General features: G+C 38.7%; 1 protein-coding gene across 1 annotated transcript in view; it reads right to left on the reverse strand.

Moving 5' to 3' along the window:
• Positions 1–1,357: 1,357 nt before the first annotated feature.
• ZNF407 (zinc finger protein 407) overlaps positions 1,358–17,302 on the reverse strand; it is a 334,816-nt gene continuing 318,871 nt past the window's right edge. The window contains exon 9 of the mRNA XM_071456320.1: positions 1,358–3,918. Coding sequence (XP_071312421.1) covers positions 2,567–3,918 — 1,352 coding nt within the window. The 3' untranslated portion in view covers positions 1,358–2,566. The remainder of the gene's footprint in view (positions 3,919–17,302) is intronic.

Raw genomic sequence — 17,302 nt, forward strand, 5'->3', positions numbered from 1 at the left:
AATGCTTGGAAGATCCATAGAAGAATCCAGCTCATCTCCTCCCAGGTTATGATCGGGGACAATGCCAGGAGCTCTGGCACAGGAGGGAGACAAATGCCAGAGATGTTTCCTAGGTGCTGGAAGAGACCCACCATAGCCTCAGCTGTCAGTGTACAGCAGAGAGCATTTCAGCACGGGGTTGAGACAGTCCATGGAGTCCTTAAGCAGGATGACAGCACAGGAACGAATGTCATCCTTGATTTCTAATGTTACATTTGTAGGGCACTAATAAGTTAACTTTAAAGTGCACATTCGAAAGAAGAAAAAAAAAAAAAAGGCCCTAGGAAAATATTAGCTCTCCTGATCAGACTGCACTCAGAGAAAAGTATTGTTAACCTGAGCTCCCAGGTAATTACAGCACATGGTAGGTTAGAGAATCCTTTCCAGTGCTCCCAAGCACAGGAACATCTACCACTGGGGCTTTTTTTTTTATGCAAAGGTCTGCTCTTTTCATTGTGCATACAATGTGATTGCTGGTTTGACACTGCAGGCTACACTGGTTTTATGAAGGATTAAATGCCACCTGAGACATATTTATCCTAAATAAATCACAAATGGTAAACTGCAGCATGTCAGTGTCAACACCCTGTACTGCAGCAGAAAGGTTAGCCATACAGGACTAAGCACAGCGAGGAATTAGCATCCAAGCTGCAAGACCACAGGGCTACAGTTAACAGGAGAAATGATCAAGAAGAAATATTTCCACTGAAAAACATTCAGTTTTTTGAACATCTGTGAGAGTCTTGCAGAGGGCCATCATTTTGTAAAGGTCACCTTTTTCCTGATAACAAACGGGAGTTGATCCTGTCACTGTTTGCTGAAGACAGTATTTAAGAGTAAGTGAACAGCCTGTCACTTTTAAGAAAGATGAGCAAGTCAAACTCGCCTAATTATGAATCTTGATGTCTAACTTGAAAATTACTTTTTTGGGGGTTTGACAAAGACACAACCTCAACTCTTGGAAAATAACAAAATTTGAAAAATAATAATAATAAGAGATGAAGAGGCAGCAGGATCTTATAGCCCCAGAATGAAGCACCTTTTCTCAGCAGCCCTATGAGAAAATACATTTTTAAACAGTTGCTTCAGGAAGGAACTATTGTTTTACCCCACCCCAACTTTCTTACAGTTGATAATTTTAAGATATTAAACATGATAGGAAACCCAGTTATCTCTAGAGTCAGCATGGCTTATACCCTAAACACTTACACAATTATATTAAGCATGCATGAGGCACACTTCAGAAATTAGATTCTTTTATCTTTATCTATCTAGCAAGCTAGAGAAAGGAGAAGAGAAAAGAGAAAATGCACAGACATAACAGATAGCATTCGTTTGCTCCTGCTGAATGCCAGTTCTGTTTATTGTTTAATATTAAAAATCATGATGCTTCATTTTAATGCTAACATTTTATTTGAAAGACAAAAAAAAATCCCCAAACCTTGCCAGTTTATATTTTACAATTTTTCTACAGAAACAGAAGCGGTTTTATCATGAAACAAATCTTTTCAACATGAACTTGCATTGAACAATTGCAGTATATCCACAAGTAAATAACTGACATTCTGGACTAAGCAAGAAATACAAGGTCACCTTTTTTTTCCCCTACTTGTTAATGTCAATGTCAGAATTTTCTTTAAAAATCCTCCTAACATTTGAGACGTAGCTCACAAAATGAACTGCAAAATGGTATTTATATGAAGCACTAGTTATAAGAAAAGCAAAACACTGACAGTGACAATACTTTTTTCAAAAAATGCACATTTCTTATGTAGGACTCTCATCTAAAATTAAGTGGAAGTTACAGGCATCAAGTTCTTCTTCCCAAATATGTATAATCAAGGATTTTCTGAAGTGTAGCTTTTCTGAGCTCTTCTTTAGGGAAAGTCTTATGTGTTACCATGAAAGAGTAAAGTACTGTGAAAACTTTCATTTTAGATGCAAAAAAAAAAATCCGTATTTTGATGACATATTTTTAGCCAAGCATGTTTTAAAGTAAGATTTTAGAAAGCAAAATGTCACCTGTTCTACTTTAAAATGAAGAAGGGCACCCAATATCATATGTATGCTTAGCTGTTCACCTTGTTATTGTGGGGTTTGTATTTTTTTGCATATTTATCTGTTCACAAAATGTACATATAAGTGCAATTATTTTACTCCTGTGATTATGTTATACAAAAATGACAGAAGGCAGGGAATTACCCTGAGATAAAACAACATTAAGACAAAAACATCAACAAAGAAAGCACTGAACAGAACAATTTCTACTTTGGGCAGGAGGCTTTTTATCCTGTTTTGTACCCTAGTAAGCTTGTTGTATAATAATCACATATAATAGTTCTTATTGTAACAAAATTGTATTATCCTCTTCAGTGAACTCCTCCTATTAGCAGGACATGTATTTGTTACCTGGTTTGGAGGAAGTTCTACTGAGAGGGCTTTACAGAAAGCATTCCAGGAATACAGTGCCTCCATGATTCTGGTAATATCCAGCTCTGCTCTGCACCCAGCCTACGAGTGTAGCTCTTCATGCTTCCTGTACTTTGTTATAATCTCTCTGGCCCTGAATTACCTGTGAGCCACCCTCTGTATAAATGACCATGCTTGTTAACTGCTCTCTTGCTCTATCAGGGGCTACAGCTTCTGCTTTTATGGCAGTACCAGTCTGCAGAATATCTTGGGACCCAGCTGTCTCTATCACAGCGTGTGAGTACACACCAGGCTCATCCTGCATGTCTGGTGGCAATTCTGTGACAATGTAGTGTGTTGCACCTTCAGAGAAGTCACCATCAGAACCCTGAGCCATGGCTTGAGCTAATTCTTCACTGACAATGATCTGGGATATTTGCCCATCCGACTCCACTAAATCCATGTGTTCGCTCTGCACACTGAGCGTGTGGCTACCAGCTTCCTGCATTATTATCTGAGAACCTTCTCCAGCTACCATATGCACGGTCCCCTCCTCATTTACAATGACCTGGGTGACACCTTCTTTCATGAGCTGGTCGGCCGCAGCTGTGTCACACACAGCAAACTGCAACACTCCTTGCACCACGTTCTTGAAGGCAGCCTGAGCTCTCTCCTGAGATGCAATTATAGCCGATGGGTGCATGACCCGTGTCACTACTTCCATAGGTTTGGTATCTTCCTGAGTCTCCTGAACTTCATGGAACATTTGTATTTCTTGTCCCTCTGCATCGCTGGGAATGCTGGGCATCTCTGGGTTCGGCATTTGCAAGAAGTCTTTGTGACCAGACCTGCATCTGTCAAGGAGTTCGGATTTATTTTCTGCTTCACCCAGCTCAGTCACGGCACAAAGCAGGGCATCTAATGCTGAGGAGGACTCCGGAGGATGGACTGTAGCCTCAGAAGCATCTAAAACTTCCTGACGCATTATCTGCTGCAGCACCGTGCTGCTGGAGTCAGGAACTGCGTCGATTTGAACGGCCTCCTCCATGTCAGCTCCCGCTCCCTCAACCACCACCACCTGTGTGGCACCATCTGCCAACTGCTCCGTCAGGATCTGCTCAGGAACCACGCTGCTCACGTGGGAGCCGTTCTGGTTTGTGGCTATGACTTGCCCGTCCTCCGTGATGTGCACCACCCTGGCCATCTGCCCGGCCATCGCCAGGGTCTGCAGGGTGGCTGCTGCCGTCTCTTCCACCGAAGCGTCGATGGCGAAGTCGCCGTCGTAACCTTGAATAATAATGAACTGCTGAACTTCCTCAGGGGAGTGGGGCTGTCTCCTGCTGCCCTGAAAGGCCTTCTCCTTCACGGGAGAAACCTCTCCCAGTGGTGCCGCGGTAAAAGGGCTCGTGGTTTCCACAAAGGTTGCTCCTTGCCCCTTCAGTCGGCACTCATAGGACTTGGACACAATGCCTGCAAGACAAAATATGCTGTTAACATGGTATCATGGCAAGTATCAGTTCATTACTTTAACAAATTGTAGCTTAAATGGAAAAAAATTCCCTGACAATTTTTAGATTTCATTGACAGAAAACATAGATAAAATGAGCAAATGAACAAAACCAATTTGCATGTTTTCCAAATAACATATTTACAGGTTGAAATAATTGCTGAGTGTAACAATGCTGCAGCTTATTAACAATTTAAATTTGATTTCAAAAATATTCTGTATTAAAAAAAGCCCAGATAAATGCAGTATACAGTTAAAAGACACGTCTTTTAGAGAAGAACCTATTGGTGATACTTTGGTACTTCAGTAATGAATTCTTGGATTGTATATTACATTAAACATAACTTGGTGTGAGAAACGGTGGCTGATTTTCTTAATACCCTGCTATTGATGGTTAGGTCATTGCCATGCTGTCATTTTGATGTCATTGTCTCCCCCTTTCTTTTCCACCCAGCATCTTCTCCAGCTCATGTGACTGACTCAGTCACTCACCCAGTTACCTGGTGAAAACACTTGGTAGTTTTCTTACCCTAAGTAGGATATTCTATAAAATCTAACCCAGAGACCCCCCAATTAAATATCTTAATTATTTCTGCACTAAATCAATAAAAAAACTATAATACTTGTAACCTCCATATTCCAGCTGCTTGCTGTGCCACCCAGTTTGGTTTTGTGTCATTGAAGATTTCCTTCTCAATTCTCACCACTAACAACAAAGCTTCAGCAAGGCAAATGGTGCCCAAGGCTGTACAAATTCAAGGCCATCACTCTCCAAGCATGGCCTACATATTTGTGGGAAGACATAAAGGAGATGACCTTGTGGCCAGCTTTGTGGATGTCCACAGGAGGACAGCTTTATCCCTCCCTGTCTTCCCATGGCAGTGCCTGGGTCCTTCCAGAAGCACCCAGGAAGCTCCTCCATGTGCTGGGAGCAAGGTGTGGGACACAACCAGTGCACACAGAGAGAAGAGTGGGTGCTGGACGTTGCAAACAAGGTGAGGGTCTAATGGCAGATGGGCCTTGGGAAGGCTGATTTAGTCCATGCTGCTGAAACTGCCCATATCCACACTCCAGTTTAAATTCACCTACACAAACTGAAATCACATCTCTGGAATAACAGATGTAGCTTCTTACCACTGACACAAATAGATATGCCATGGCTTGCTTGGCATAAAGGCAGGCAAGAAAAAAAAGCAACACTTAAAGTGAAATTTCAGACTAGCACTGTACTTTCCAAGCCAGTTCTAGTGAACAATGTAGTTCATTGAACTCAAGAGACCAAGAAAATTATACTAAAGCTGGTCTAAGGGGGCTCTTTCATTTCAAAGCATAGACCTGTCAGACCCTGATCCCACAGAGAATTAAAATGGGCTCTAAAAAACAGACTCATTTGCTTAAAGGTAAAGTTCACATGTAGAAGCTGATTTACTCCAAGACTGAATATTTGGCGCCTTGCAGACTCTAGTAACTTGCTATGTTAAGGTGCATATCAAGCTAAAATTCCAAAATAACATCAATAATTAAAAGACTGAGGTCTTATACTAGTATCTATCTATCTATCTATCTATCTATCTATCTATCTATCTATCTATCCATCCATCCATCCATCCATCCATCCATCCATCCTTTTTTCAATTACAGAGCTTCTGGCAGAGAACTGTACTGTGAAGCACAAAGAAGTAATTTTGTCAAGCTGAAAGGCTGCAAATCACCTTCACAAGTCTAAACTGACGCCATACAACTTCCTTATTCCCAGTTTGCAAGGCAGGTTTTTTCTTTTCTTTGGAATAGAAAATTAACAATTTAAACCATTAGAGTGTTTACAGGTGATGCTGCATAAAAAACTGGCCCATGCAATTGAAGTACACTTTGTCAGGTATAAGCACGAAGTAAGCTTGCTGTGGTATACAACTGGTTCTTATTCCCACTTTTCCTGTGCTCTCTGTAGGCACTGACATTCACATGACCCCCAAAAAAACAGAAAAGTAGGAAGGGGAAATCAACATAAAATGACAATTATCCTCCACATTTTGTAATAGAGTATAAGTAATTAATTCTCTCAGGAATCTTGCTTTGTTGACAAGATAAAAGAGGAGCCTGGCAATGATGTGGCACGAAATCAAAATAACTCCACAAATCATGCATTTTCCACTGGATTTCAAAATCAAAATAACTCTACAGTGATAATTTTCACATGCACATACACTAAAATCATGACATCTTTCTCCAAAGATCATAATAATTTATGTACAGGACACAGCATCAGTGTATTGAGGAGAACCTCTGGTCTGGGGAAGGGAAAGAAAAAGGAAATTCACCCTGTTTTCATCTCCTGAAATAAATGCCATGCCTGTGAATCTATGCAACTCCAGTCTTTACTGTGCAATTGAATGGGAAGTCTCCTGGGTGAAGAGCTATCCGGTGAATCCCTCGCAGCACTGATAATTATGCCATTCTGACTGCTTACTTAATCTATTTGAATCCAGAGGTGAGTTAAGCCACTTCCTGACCATTAAAGTAAACTACACGGGTAAATACTGCTGTCACTAAGGGGTGTGATGAAGCTTAACTACACCAACATCTTAACCTCAGCTCAGTGCAACCCCAGCTATTCCATCACAGTTCATAAATGCGATTGCAGGTCCATCTTTTGATTCAGCAATTTAATAACTTCGAGTGCTGTCAGTACTGCTTTGAAAAATGGCTCCTATAAAATGTAACAGCCTCAATCAGATTGTAAAAGATTCACCCACTGAAGATTCTTCCATTTCAACTATAATGAATTAATGTTGAGCTGTGTAGAAGTTCAAGTGTCATTTAAACTAATGTGAATCTACTGTAACTTTAAATTTTAACTGGACTATGACCAAGAATTTACTGGGAACATCAACATCAATTTTAGTGATTTTTCATGGTAAATATGAATTGCAGATTTTACTGGTTTTCTTTTGTTTCAACAGTGAAAAGCCAAGTAGGGAAGATATTTAGAAAACAACAGATTTTGAGGCTTAGCTGCTATTCTTATAATGAAGCACTGGAATCCAACACGACATTTGTAGGAATTTTTATGTATTTAAGGAACATGTCACATTATTGGACGGTATGTAGCAACAAACCATGTTGTCCCAGTAAACCCAGCCTGCCTCTTGCCCCCTCTTAACAGTTAAAGAGAAGGGGTAAGTGTTGGCTGACACGGCAAACATAAGCTGCAATACAAGCCCACATTAATATTGGGAAAAGTGGACTTGTTGCTGATTGCATGTCATTGCAAATTAAAAAGATACACAAATAGGCATTAAAATGACAAAATATAATTATACAAGAGCTCATATTCAGACAATTTGTAAGGAGGTGTTTCATATCTAGGGGTGCAATGATCAGAGAATTGGTTTCTTTCCAAGAAGTCTGTCATTTCAGACGAGCCATTATTTATCAGTTGGAGTCCTGAGCGACTGTTAGTTTTTTATTTGAAAATGTCAGGACATTTTAGACATTAAATCCATATTCACAGGTTATTTTAATTCTCTGAGACCACAAACTCCTGAAATGGGGCTAAAAGAAATGCTTTGATGTTTAATGTGTGTCTGGGAAACTAGAAATAGGGCTTAGTACCTTTTCCCCTCTCTCCTACTCAATACCTGACTTCCTTTTGTGTGTCTGTTTTATTCTTTTGTTACTGTCATCATTTGTTCCCTGCAGAATAAATACCTTATTCTTTTGTTAAGCTTACATTTAATTAAAATGTACAGGATTTGTGCAGTAAACTCGAATGAAACAAATAAAACAAGGGCCCCCTCTCTTGAAGGCATGCGTTGTGAATGAAAAATGTCATTACAGACTAAAAAATTTTGCAGTAAACAGGGCCTACAGAGAGAAGTTTCCCCCGTAATGACATCCATAAAATACACAAATGGCACTTTTAGTACCATCCTGAATATGGCATTTTCTGTGCTCTACACACAATCTAAATGGTTTGATCATAGAGCATAATACTCCATTGGGTTTATAGAACAATCAATGTTCCATAAAATGATGTATTTATCCAATAGTAGGCTCAGCAGTTACTGGTGTATGACATTGTAGGACACTGGCTTTGTACTGTTCAGCAGCACACATGCTGGCTGTAAAACTTATCTAACACTACTTCAACAACTTCATCTCATCTGTGTCAAGTAATTTGTTGAAGCCTCAGCTTGGTTTAAAAAAACTTGTAATAAAAATTCATAGAATTTTCAGGAGAATGAAAGCTGATGACAATAGAAAGGTCACATTGTGGCGCCACTCGTGGGGTCGGGGGTCAGCTGCAGTTCTAAAACAGAAAGTAGATTTCATGCATCGTGTAGCAGATAAAGATGGCATTAAGGAGACTTGTCTCAGAAAGAAACGCGCAACGCGTGAGGAAAGCCTGGGCTAATATTATATGTAAAGCACCACCTTGCTCTCAGCCAGCAGCCTCTTTAGAATTCTAATCCTTCCCCAAAACTTGCAGCAAGCGGCTGTGTGTGGTGAGGCTGGGCTGAGGACATCCTTCACAAGGAGCACCTTTAGGACAAAGCAGTAAGTCATAAATGAAATAATCTATTATGACGACGGAAATGAACTGCATTTACACAGCTAGCTTAAAACAGCTATTTTTCCTTTTCTGTAAAAGTTCTAGGAGGCCTGATTTATAGTACCCTATTCAGCAACACTTAATTTTTCATACTTTGGTCATTAGGTATATTATTTATTGACACAAACAAACATTTCGTATCTGACAAAAATGCAACGAATATTAAATAATGTGAGTGCAAAGAAACATCTTTTCCTTCAATTAAATGCAACCTGTAAGGAATTTAAAAGATTTTAAAAAATCACCTTATGTCCAACATCACTTGAACAAGCTACTGATTTTATTTTAGAAGTTATTGTCTACATGGCAGCAATACAATATTTTGAATGGTAGAGTAAGTCCACTTTTCCAATTCATAAAGTAATATAACTTATGCCTTGATCAAGTTACAAGTTTCTGCTATGTTTTCATTCAATTGTTTTCGTAATGATCTACCTCTACTTCAATTAATTAAGTACAGTCTAAGAACTGTGGCATAATTTGGGATTTCCCTGATTTTCAGAGGCCATAATAATAAGCTGCATTTTTCAGATGTCTGTTCCTAGACTATAGTACAAACTATTCTTTATCATTTGCAAGGCTTTTATGTGCAAGCAATGTATGGGTCAGCATTTTTTAAACCAGCTAGTTAAGCTACTAAATAAGAGATTGTGAAGGCTCATTCATGTCTTCTGCTGAAGGAAAGAAAATATGATGGGTCAAACTGAGAAGTGAAATAAATCAGCAACCCAAAATGGCCCTGTTACAGCTATTATGTCCACAAAGGCAGCAAATATTTGTAAAGCAATACAAATAAGTATACCTATAGGGGACTTTACCATCTCCCTAAAAGACATAAAAAAATTCCACCATTGACACAAATTACGTAAATCTCAAGAGAAACCAATACAACAAGGCTTTATTCCCCCCCCTCCTTTCAATATATTATTACTGAAAAAAGCCCAACCAAAAAAAATCCCAAATAATGTTCATAGTTTATTTTATACTTAAAAATCCAGTAATGTCATGTTTCAATGTTGAAACTCAAAACAGCCTTAGCTTCTAGTTTTGTCCTTAACCATTCAATCATGTTTGGAAACTTCAAGGTCTTCTAAGAAGTGCTTAAATAAAGGATGAAGTTTTAACATTTCAGGTATCTTAAAAAGCAGCAGATGTCCTTTAGCTTTCAAAAATGTGAAAGAAAGTACTCTTGTAATATTTTTTCTTTTGAAAAACAGACTGAAATTTCCTGCTTGCTATTTTTACCTTCCACACCTCACAGAACTATGTCAACGGCCACAAAAAGACACAAAAGAAAAAGACAATCACCAAATTAAATACCCAAGCTGTTCAGTTAGGGTGTTTAGGCAGTTTGGTTTGGTTTGGTTTGGTTTAGTTGCCCTTCAGTGTCTAATTAACCTTTGGGAAAAGGCCTTCTCTAGGAAAAATTTCAGTTTCTCTTGTCCTGCACTCAAGGTCAAAAATGAATGTTACAGAGCCCAGTGTTACAGATGGAAAGCAAATAAAAAATATACATACCAAAATTCCCACTGATCATGGCAAACATGTACAGTGTTAACATGCAGAATTTACAGCTGCCTAACCTGCAGAGTAATTGGTTTACTTGCAAACCACTTTTCTCTTTAGCTGTTTGCCACCATGCAGGCTGCTCCTCTCAACTCTGATGTGTGAGCAAAAGCCTCTCTGTGGCATATGCAGCAATTACCTACACGGGCAAGCAGCATCAGGAATGTATCTGGAGTATTTCAGCTATGTCTTACCGTGCAATTTAGCAGCTTGAGATGAGGATAGCCAGTCTGGACATTTCTTGGCAGTCCAGCTTCAAAGACTACTCTGGCCCTCAGTTTGGGAACAACTGACATTGATGATACTCGGATGCACTCTTTCTGTTTTATCCCCTGCAGTGCAAATGGAGAGTGCATTTTTAGCACTTCTAAATCAGAATCCCAATTTCAAGGGGTTCTGGTTGTGCTTGGTCAAACCAGAGATTTCTGCTTCCTAGGCAGAAAGAACACATAATATAATATGAAAAATAATACCCTAATATGAGAAAAATCAGGGGAAAAAGCCCCCCAAGCTCTGCTCATAGGGAAAATGATCTGGATTTCTGAAATAGGTCTAGTCCCAAGCACTAATGGCTTTGTCAAAAAAAAGGGGAAATTGTTATCTCAGCAGAAGTTTTTGTTTTCCAAGAATATATACATTCAGATCTTGGTTTTATAAACATTTATTTATCAAGCGTAGTGCTTACTGCCATAGTTAGCCTCAATAGTGGACTCAACATGGTTGCTTGCATTATGCATTGTGTTTGCATAATCAGGCCCCTGGGATTAACAATTCTGAAAATGGCTGGCCTTCCCTAACGTTTGATGTACATATATGAAAAAAAGAGAACAGACACTTGTAAGGGATACCCAAAATAAAACATCATGCTATTAAATGATCAAGCAGAAATTATATTCTTCAGCATACCTATCAACTATGAGTATCATGATTCTCTGTATTTATCTATTCTGATTTATGCACCCTTTCAGTAAAAAGAAGCACCTGTTCTTTGCTTGAGGGCATATCTCAACCCATATAAAAAGCATAGCAGTTTTTAGGAGGAATGCTTGGGAATAACTACAAATAGTAAGTTTCCCTAGTTCTTTTTGTTAGTTAAGACAGCAGAAACTACCATTTCAAATGTGATAGTCATATCTGTATTTCATTTATAAATTCAACTACACTACAGCTATATTCATATCTTTCCAGAGTAAATTATGGGAAATAACCATTTGTCTTCATTGTAGACACTTTTGCATGTATAGTAAAAAACAAACCTCTATTCAATAACTGCACAGAGGCACCATTAAAATCAAATTTACAGTAAACAGAACCTGCAGCTGGGGTAAAACACTAACTGTTAGTATTTTAATTATCAGTGAAGCTTTCGGAGGTCTAACATCTGCTCATAGCCAAATGACAGCAGCTGCTTGTGTACACTTAAAACAACATGAATTTCTTCTATAAATATTAAAATGAATTGTATGTCGTGTGTTCATTGCGGCTATATTCCTATTAAGCTGTTTAAGTATATAGGGTATTCTGAACTTCTTTCTTGTGGCAAATTCATAAAGGGCTGACATCCTCAAAAGAATGAGAGGCAAAGGCAGCAAAAATTCTCGAGTCTGTAAATTGAAAATGTTTAGAGACAGTACTGGAGGTCACCCTCTGCCAAGACACTGCTGGTAAATGCTAACAAAACATCAGCGCTAAGTTCTGATCATTGTGCACTACAGTAACTTCAAGGACAAGACTGCCCAGCATGCAAAGGAGGAGCATGTCAGGAGTCTAAGGGATGGCTTATATCAAAAGCTAATGCTCATCTACTAAGTGAAACAATTAATACATTATCTTGTAAAAAAAAATACTCTGTTTCAATGTCCAAAACATTGGAGGAGATGAATGTGCTCTCTTTTGTGGACTTCACCAAAAGCATACTGGAATGATTCCTGATTTGCATGAATAGAAGAAATAAACTGCCATGAGGAAGGAACTATACTGGCTCAATATGAGATTTTGCTAAAAAAGGCAAGCTTTATAACTTAATTTTGCAGCTTTTTACCTAGGCACTGACAGATAGTTGATATTTTCCTTTTAGTCTCTCACCTGCTTGGCAATACAGGAAAGAAAACTGGAGGAGGGACGCACATTTAGTTAAGCTGTAGAGTCTGGCAGAGTGTGAGGAAGAGAGGATTACAACCAGTTTCAGAAGAAAACAAGGGAAAAGGCTTTTATACTTTTCACTTTACAGGTTTTCAGTGGAGAAATGTCTGTTTCTTTGCTTTTACAACATCAAGTGTAACGCCAGTGGCAAATAATGTTTATGTATTTTCACAATAGACCTACAGCTCGAAAAGAGCACTACAATAATTTAGTCTGAAAGCTGTAGGTCATGCCAAGCTGTGTTTTGGAGGAAACCCCAACACGATTAGACGCTTCAGCCTCATATGTGCAACCACAACACAGGATCAGCCCCAAGTACAGCTGTCTCCACAGTGGTACCTGGCTTAAGATGAAGGTGAATTAATTGTGAAGGCAGTTCCCAAACTTCTGACATCGGATTTCCCATCCCAAAAGTCAGTCTCAGTGCAAGATGACAACATATGAGGAGGAAGGAGCCCTATGGCTGGTTATAGGTGGGACAGTTCCAATGCAAAGGGCTTCCCCTTTGCTGCTCCTCACTCCTCCTGAGGCACTTGACAGCATCAAGGCTTACCATGTCCAAAGTGATGAGTGTCAGAAAACATGCTGGTTTGTCACCTCAGAGTGTCACAGGCCTGGCAGTAATGCTGGGACTACTTAGGAAGCATGAAGCAGGGGTACTTGCTGGTTATGGGAGGTTGGATAGATGGGTATATAGAGGCTGGAGGGATGGGTAAGTTTTATGCCACTTTCAAGGGTCAAGTTCATGACAAAGTCTTCTTTTCATGATTCACCTCTGGTGAAGGATGGAAGCAGGATGTTTCCAAAATATCTTCAAAGGAAGAGCTGTTCCTGTAATTGACCCTTCTGCTGACAGAAATATCTTTTCAGTGCTACTGATAGAGTAGCACTTAAATGAACTGTCTTCCACTTCCAGTGCTAGAAAGCACAAGGCAGGACATAGGTAAAGCAAGACAGAAGGCACCAAAGCTGGTATTTCTGGGCTGTTACTGAACACTGTTGATGCAGGAACTGCAAGATGGTCTATGTGCCTGGGCTGCATGGGAAATGCAAAGTAAACTGTTGAACTGCAGCTTTCCCAAAGGGCTCAGAACCTCCTTACCATGTTGCTTGCACTTGGCTGCTAAGTTGTGTGTTCAAGAGCTGAATAATTACTCTGTTGACAAGGCTACCTAAATTGTTGCTTAACTAGAAGTAGAAATCAACAGCTTTTAGATGGCACAGGGAGCTAATACCAAACTGGAAGCGTTAACATCAATACAAAGAAAACCAGGATGTAGCATAAGTAAATAAGAAAATAATAATGCAACACCAAACTTGTGCTAGTGCATACTAGCACTTGTGAAGAAAGTAAATATACAAAAATTATATTCAATGAGAGGCAAGTCCCTAGAGAAGGGTAATGCTGAAGAAATTTAAAAAATGACAGTGTTCATCAAATTACATATGAGTTTATGAAATGTAAAACAGGAAAAGAAAACAGGCCAAAGCAATTTTTAATTGCACATTTAAAAGCACGTCTGCCGCACATTGTTCTGGTACAGATACAACTAAATTATGTATTGATCTTTCTAGAAGAGAGATCTTGACTAAAGAATATTCAGAATAGTGAAACAAGAACTATTAGAAGTCTGACTTGAATGGAAATATCGAAAGTTTAAGTGCAGATATTCTGGCTACATAATCTGCAAATGCTGGAGAGGGAGGAAAATTTTTGTCCCTATTCAATAAGCATAATCTTATTTTGATGAAACACTAGAATGTTCATGTCATACTGCAGGAAGATGGTTAGACATGGTGAGAAATGGAAAGCCAATTCAGCTGCCTCATCCACTTTCAGGTGCCAGGGTGATGAAGCTCCCAGATGGAATAAATAGAGTGTACAGTAGTTAAGAGTATGACTTAACCCAGCTCATCACCATTTACTGCAAATCCATACTATTCCAGTACAACTCAGTGAAAAGCAGCATAGGATTCTGCAGGAGCTACTCAGATAACTTTTGTAAACATCTCCATTCTGCACTCAAGTTCACTCAAGACTGTGGTGCCTTAAGTCTTAAAACCCAAAGAACTTGCAATGACTGTCAATCATATTAAGTATGAATCCAAGTCAAATATGGACTAGTAAACAACCCCTGCCACTCTGTCAGGTCATCTCATTAGCTCTTTTGATTTTTTTCCTTCCTGAGACCCAACTTAGACTATGAAAAAAGTGAATATTTTAAAATTAAATAATGAGCATATTTATCTAAAATATTTTAAAATGCTACTTAGTTCTCAACTCTGAAAGCACTTGTTCAAAGATTTATTATCTATGTCTGTCTCCAACCGAAGACAAGTAATGCTTAAAACCATCCTAACTGAAAGACGTCAAGTGGTTGAAAACACCATGGTTCACTTGTCTGTAGCATGGTGCAGGCTACAGTGAATGCCATCATTCTGCTGTGAATGCCATCATACCTAGGACCTGGTACAGCACCCTTAGCCATAGCATAAATGAAGCCAAGCACTTTTACTATTGCTGGAACTTAGTTCACATTTTTTGTACAGTAGACAAAATTTCAGAGGAATTCATCATCATTTCTATGAAAGAAGTAAAGCTTGGGATATCTGACAAAATGGAGACCAGATAACATCCCTACCAAAAAAAAAAAACCAACCAAAAAACAAAAACCAAAAAACCAAAAAACCCCAAACAAAAAACAAACCTCAGAAGACTGAAGCGAGATACCTGGAAGATCTGATTTTCAAAACCACTAAGAAACTAACAGCTCCTGCTGACACTTTTGTTAAAAGGTTATTTCAGCTACCTCTTTAAAAAGTATTTCTTACTGTTTTTCCAGCTACCTTAGTTTAGTGAGCTCAGAGTTTTCTAAGTTCTGGCATAGAACAGACCAATTGCCAGGACCCATTGTGGTTTGTTATTTCAAATCTGTGCAGATTACAGAGCTTGGGAGCAGCCCATGGGATCACAGGTTAAAAAGCTGCTGCAAGTCATAAGTAGGCCTTACACATTCTGTAGCCATAACTTTTGGGATATGTTCCAGTGCTCCAAAACCCACTGAAGTTCACCATTTCTTTCACTGTGTCTCCAACTACCCTTAAAACATTATTCAAGTGATTCTACTGAAATAAAAAGACTCTGAAGATATTTGAATGATATTATTTTCTTTATGAAAAGAAAATGCACATATGAAAACTTACACAGACAGAACAAAAAATTATATCAGTGCCTAAAAAAACAAGCTAAAAGAAATCCAAAATTAATGTTTTTCTTCTTTCACGTTATTTTTTCTAGGGCCTCTAACAATAGAGTGAATTTTATGAAAGATTTTTAGGCGTCTTTGCATAAAGCTGATTTGTTCAATACAGAATTAGGAAGCAAAATAAAATTGGCCTGCTTTCCACTAGTGCTGGGCACAAGAACATGCAAATGCAAACTGAACAGAACAGACTTAAAATCTAATGGCATCTATCTAAAACTGTATCTTGTGAATTGCTCACAATTGGAAACATATTTATCACTAAATAACACCATAAAAATGGAAAAAGCATTATCCTAACTTTTCAGGCAGAAGAGTGGAAAACAATAAGTGTGTTGCCAGGGTCACACAAGAATTCCAAGGTGTGCTGAGTCCCAGTTTTAAATCTTAATCACTGCATTATCATTTCTTAAGAGAGCCTATTGTCAACTCCAAGAGTTGAGGTACTCCATTTACCCACCGGGAAGCTCTAGTCACATCACTGCAATTTTCCTGATAATGCCCTGTCAATGACTCAACCCCACATTCATGAGCAGAGAGGAGTTCAGTGTCCATGTATCCTATAATGAGGAATGCCGGGCTGCAATCTCTGCTGAGATTGTCATAGGTGTCCACTGATACCATCTGCAATTACAGAATTTTATGAGATGGAAACTGGTTCATTATGAAAAAGACTCAAGTCTACCAGCTCATTTCACAGATGTCAGATGGCAGACTTCCTACTCATCGCAATTCTTGCAAGTGCCGAAGAAGGGGCCTGTAGTTAGACTTTTGGGAATTAAGCATAGAGCTAATGCTAAGCACAGGTCTAAATGCTTTTCTAAGCTGGACCCTGTTAGCTCCAGTCCAAGCCATTCAAAACAGGGACATAGATTCCTGAATTACAGCTTCACAATGGCCAAACCAGGACAGCTAGTTCCCAGAGGAAGGCAGACACAAACTTAGCTAAATATCACTTAGCCAAACACATACCTCTCAAACTGATTTCAGCTTGATTATAACTAAGCAAAATAATTACATTAATATTTTCAAAAGTATCAGCTGAATTCCATTTTGATTTGTCACCTATTCAAATGAATTAATACCTTCCTTTAAAAAGGCTAATGTACATTGTGGATAACTAAGCATGTTTGTATTTTTAACATGCATCATTTACTTTCTTTAAATAGCTTTCTCCAAAACTTCATTGTTACATTTCAGAAGTATGTGTAGTGTGGAAAACGTTGTTGATAAACCTTTTTTCTTAGAGAGTAATCCCTCCCATACATACATTCTTTTCTTTTTGCACTATCAGACTATTGACATATTCATCTTAAAATCTGGTAACTATTAGCCTAAACAAACATCTTAATTTCAGACATTTCAGTCTATTTAAGAACACAGAAGTTAAACTAATTCTCCATTTTCTCTGAAAGAAATACAGATTTCTTCTACAGCTTTCAAGAAATGAAGCACTGTTTGCTATAGTACAGCCCCCTCCACTCCTTCCAAAACCAGCCTGTTTCTGTTGGAGGTGAACCTTGCTGCATTTATTCATTCCTTTTTTAACAATAAACCACAGAAAAATCCAAGATAACAGAGTGTTTAGCAAGAGGACTTCAGATACTAAATGCAGGCTATAGCACTACTTCAAGATCTGGGTGAACTCTGACACTCTGAAGACTGAATGGAAGGTGCTGATGCCAATCTCCATCATGCTAAATATATGGGAATCTGCTTATTTGACAGACTTGCTTTCTCCTGGTGCCACTGCCTCAAGCGGCA

The sequence above is a fragment of the Agelaius tricolor genome, unplaced genomic scaffold (assembly GCF_023055355.1).
Source record: "Agelaius tricolor isolate 1412-34295 unplaced genomic scaffold, bAgeTri1.0.p SCAF_2, whole genome shotgun sequence".
NCBI lineage: Eukaryota > Metazoa > Chordata > Aves > Passeriformes > Icteridae > Agelaius > Agelaius tricolor.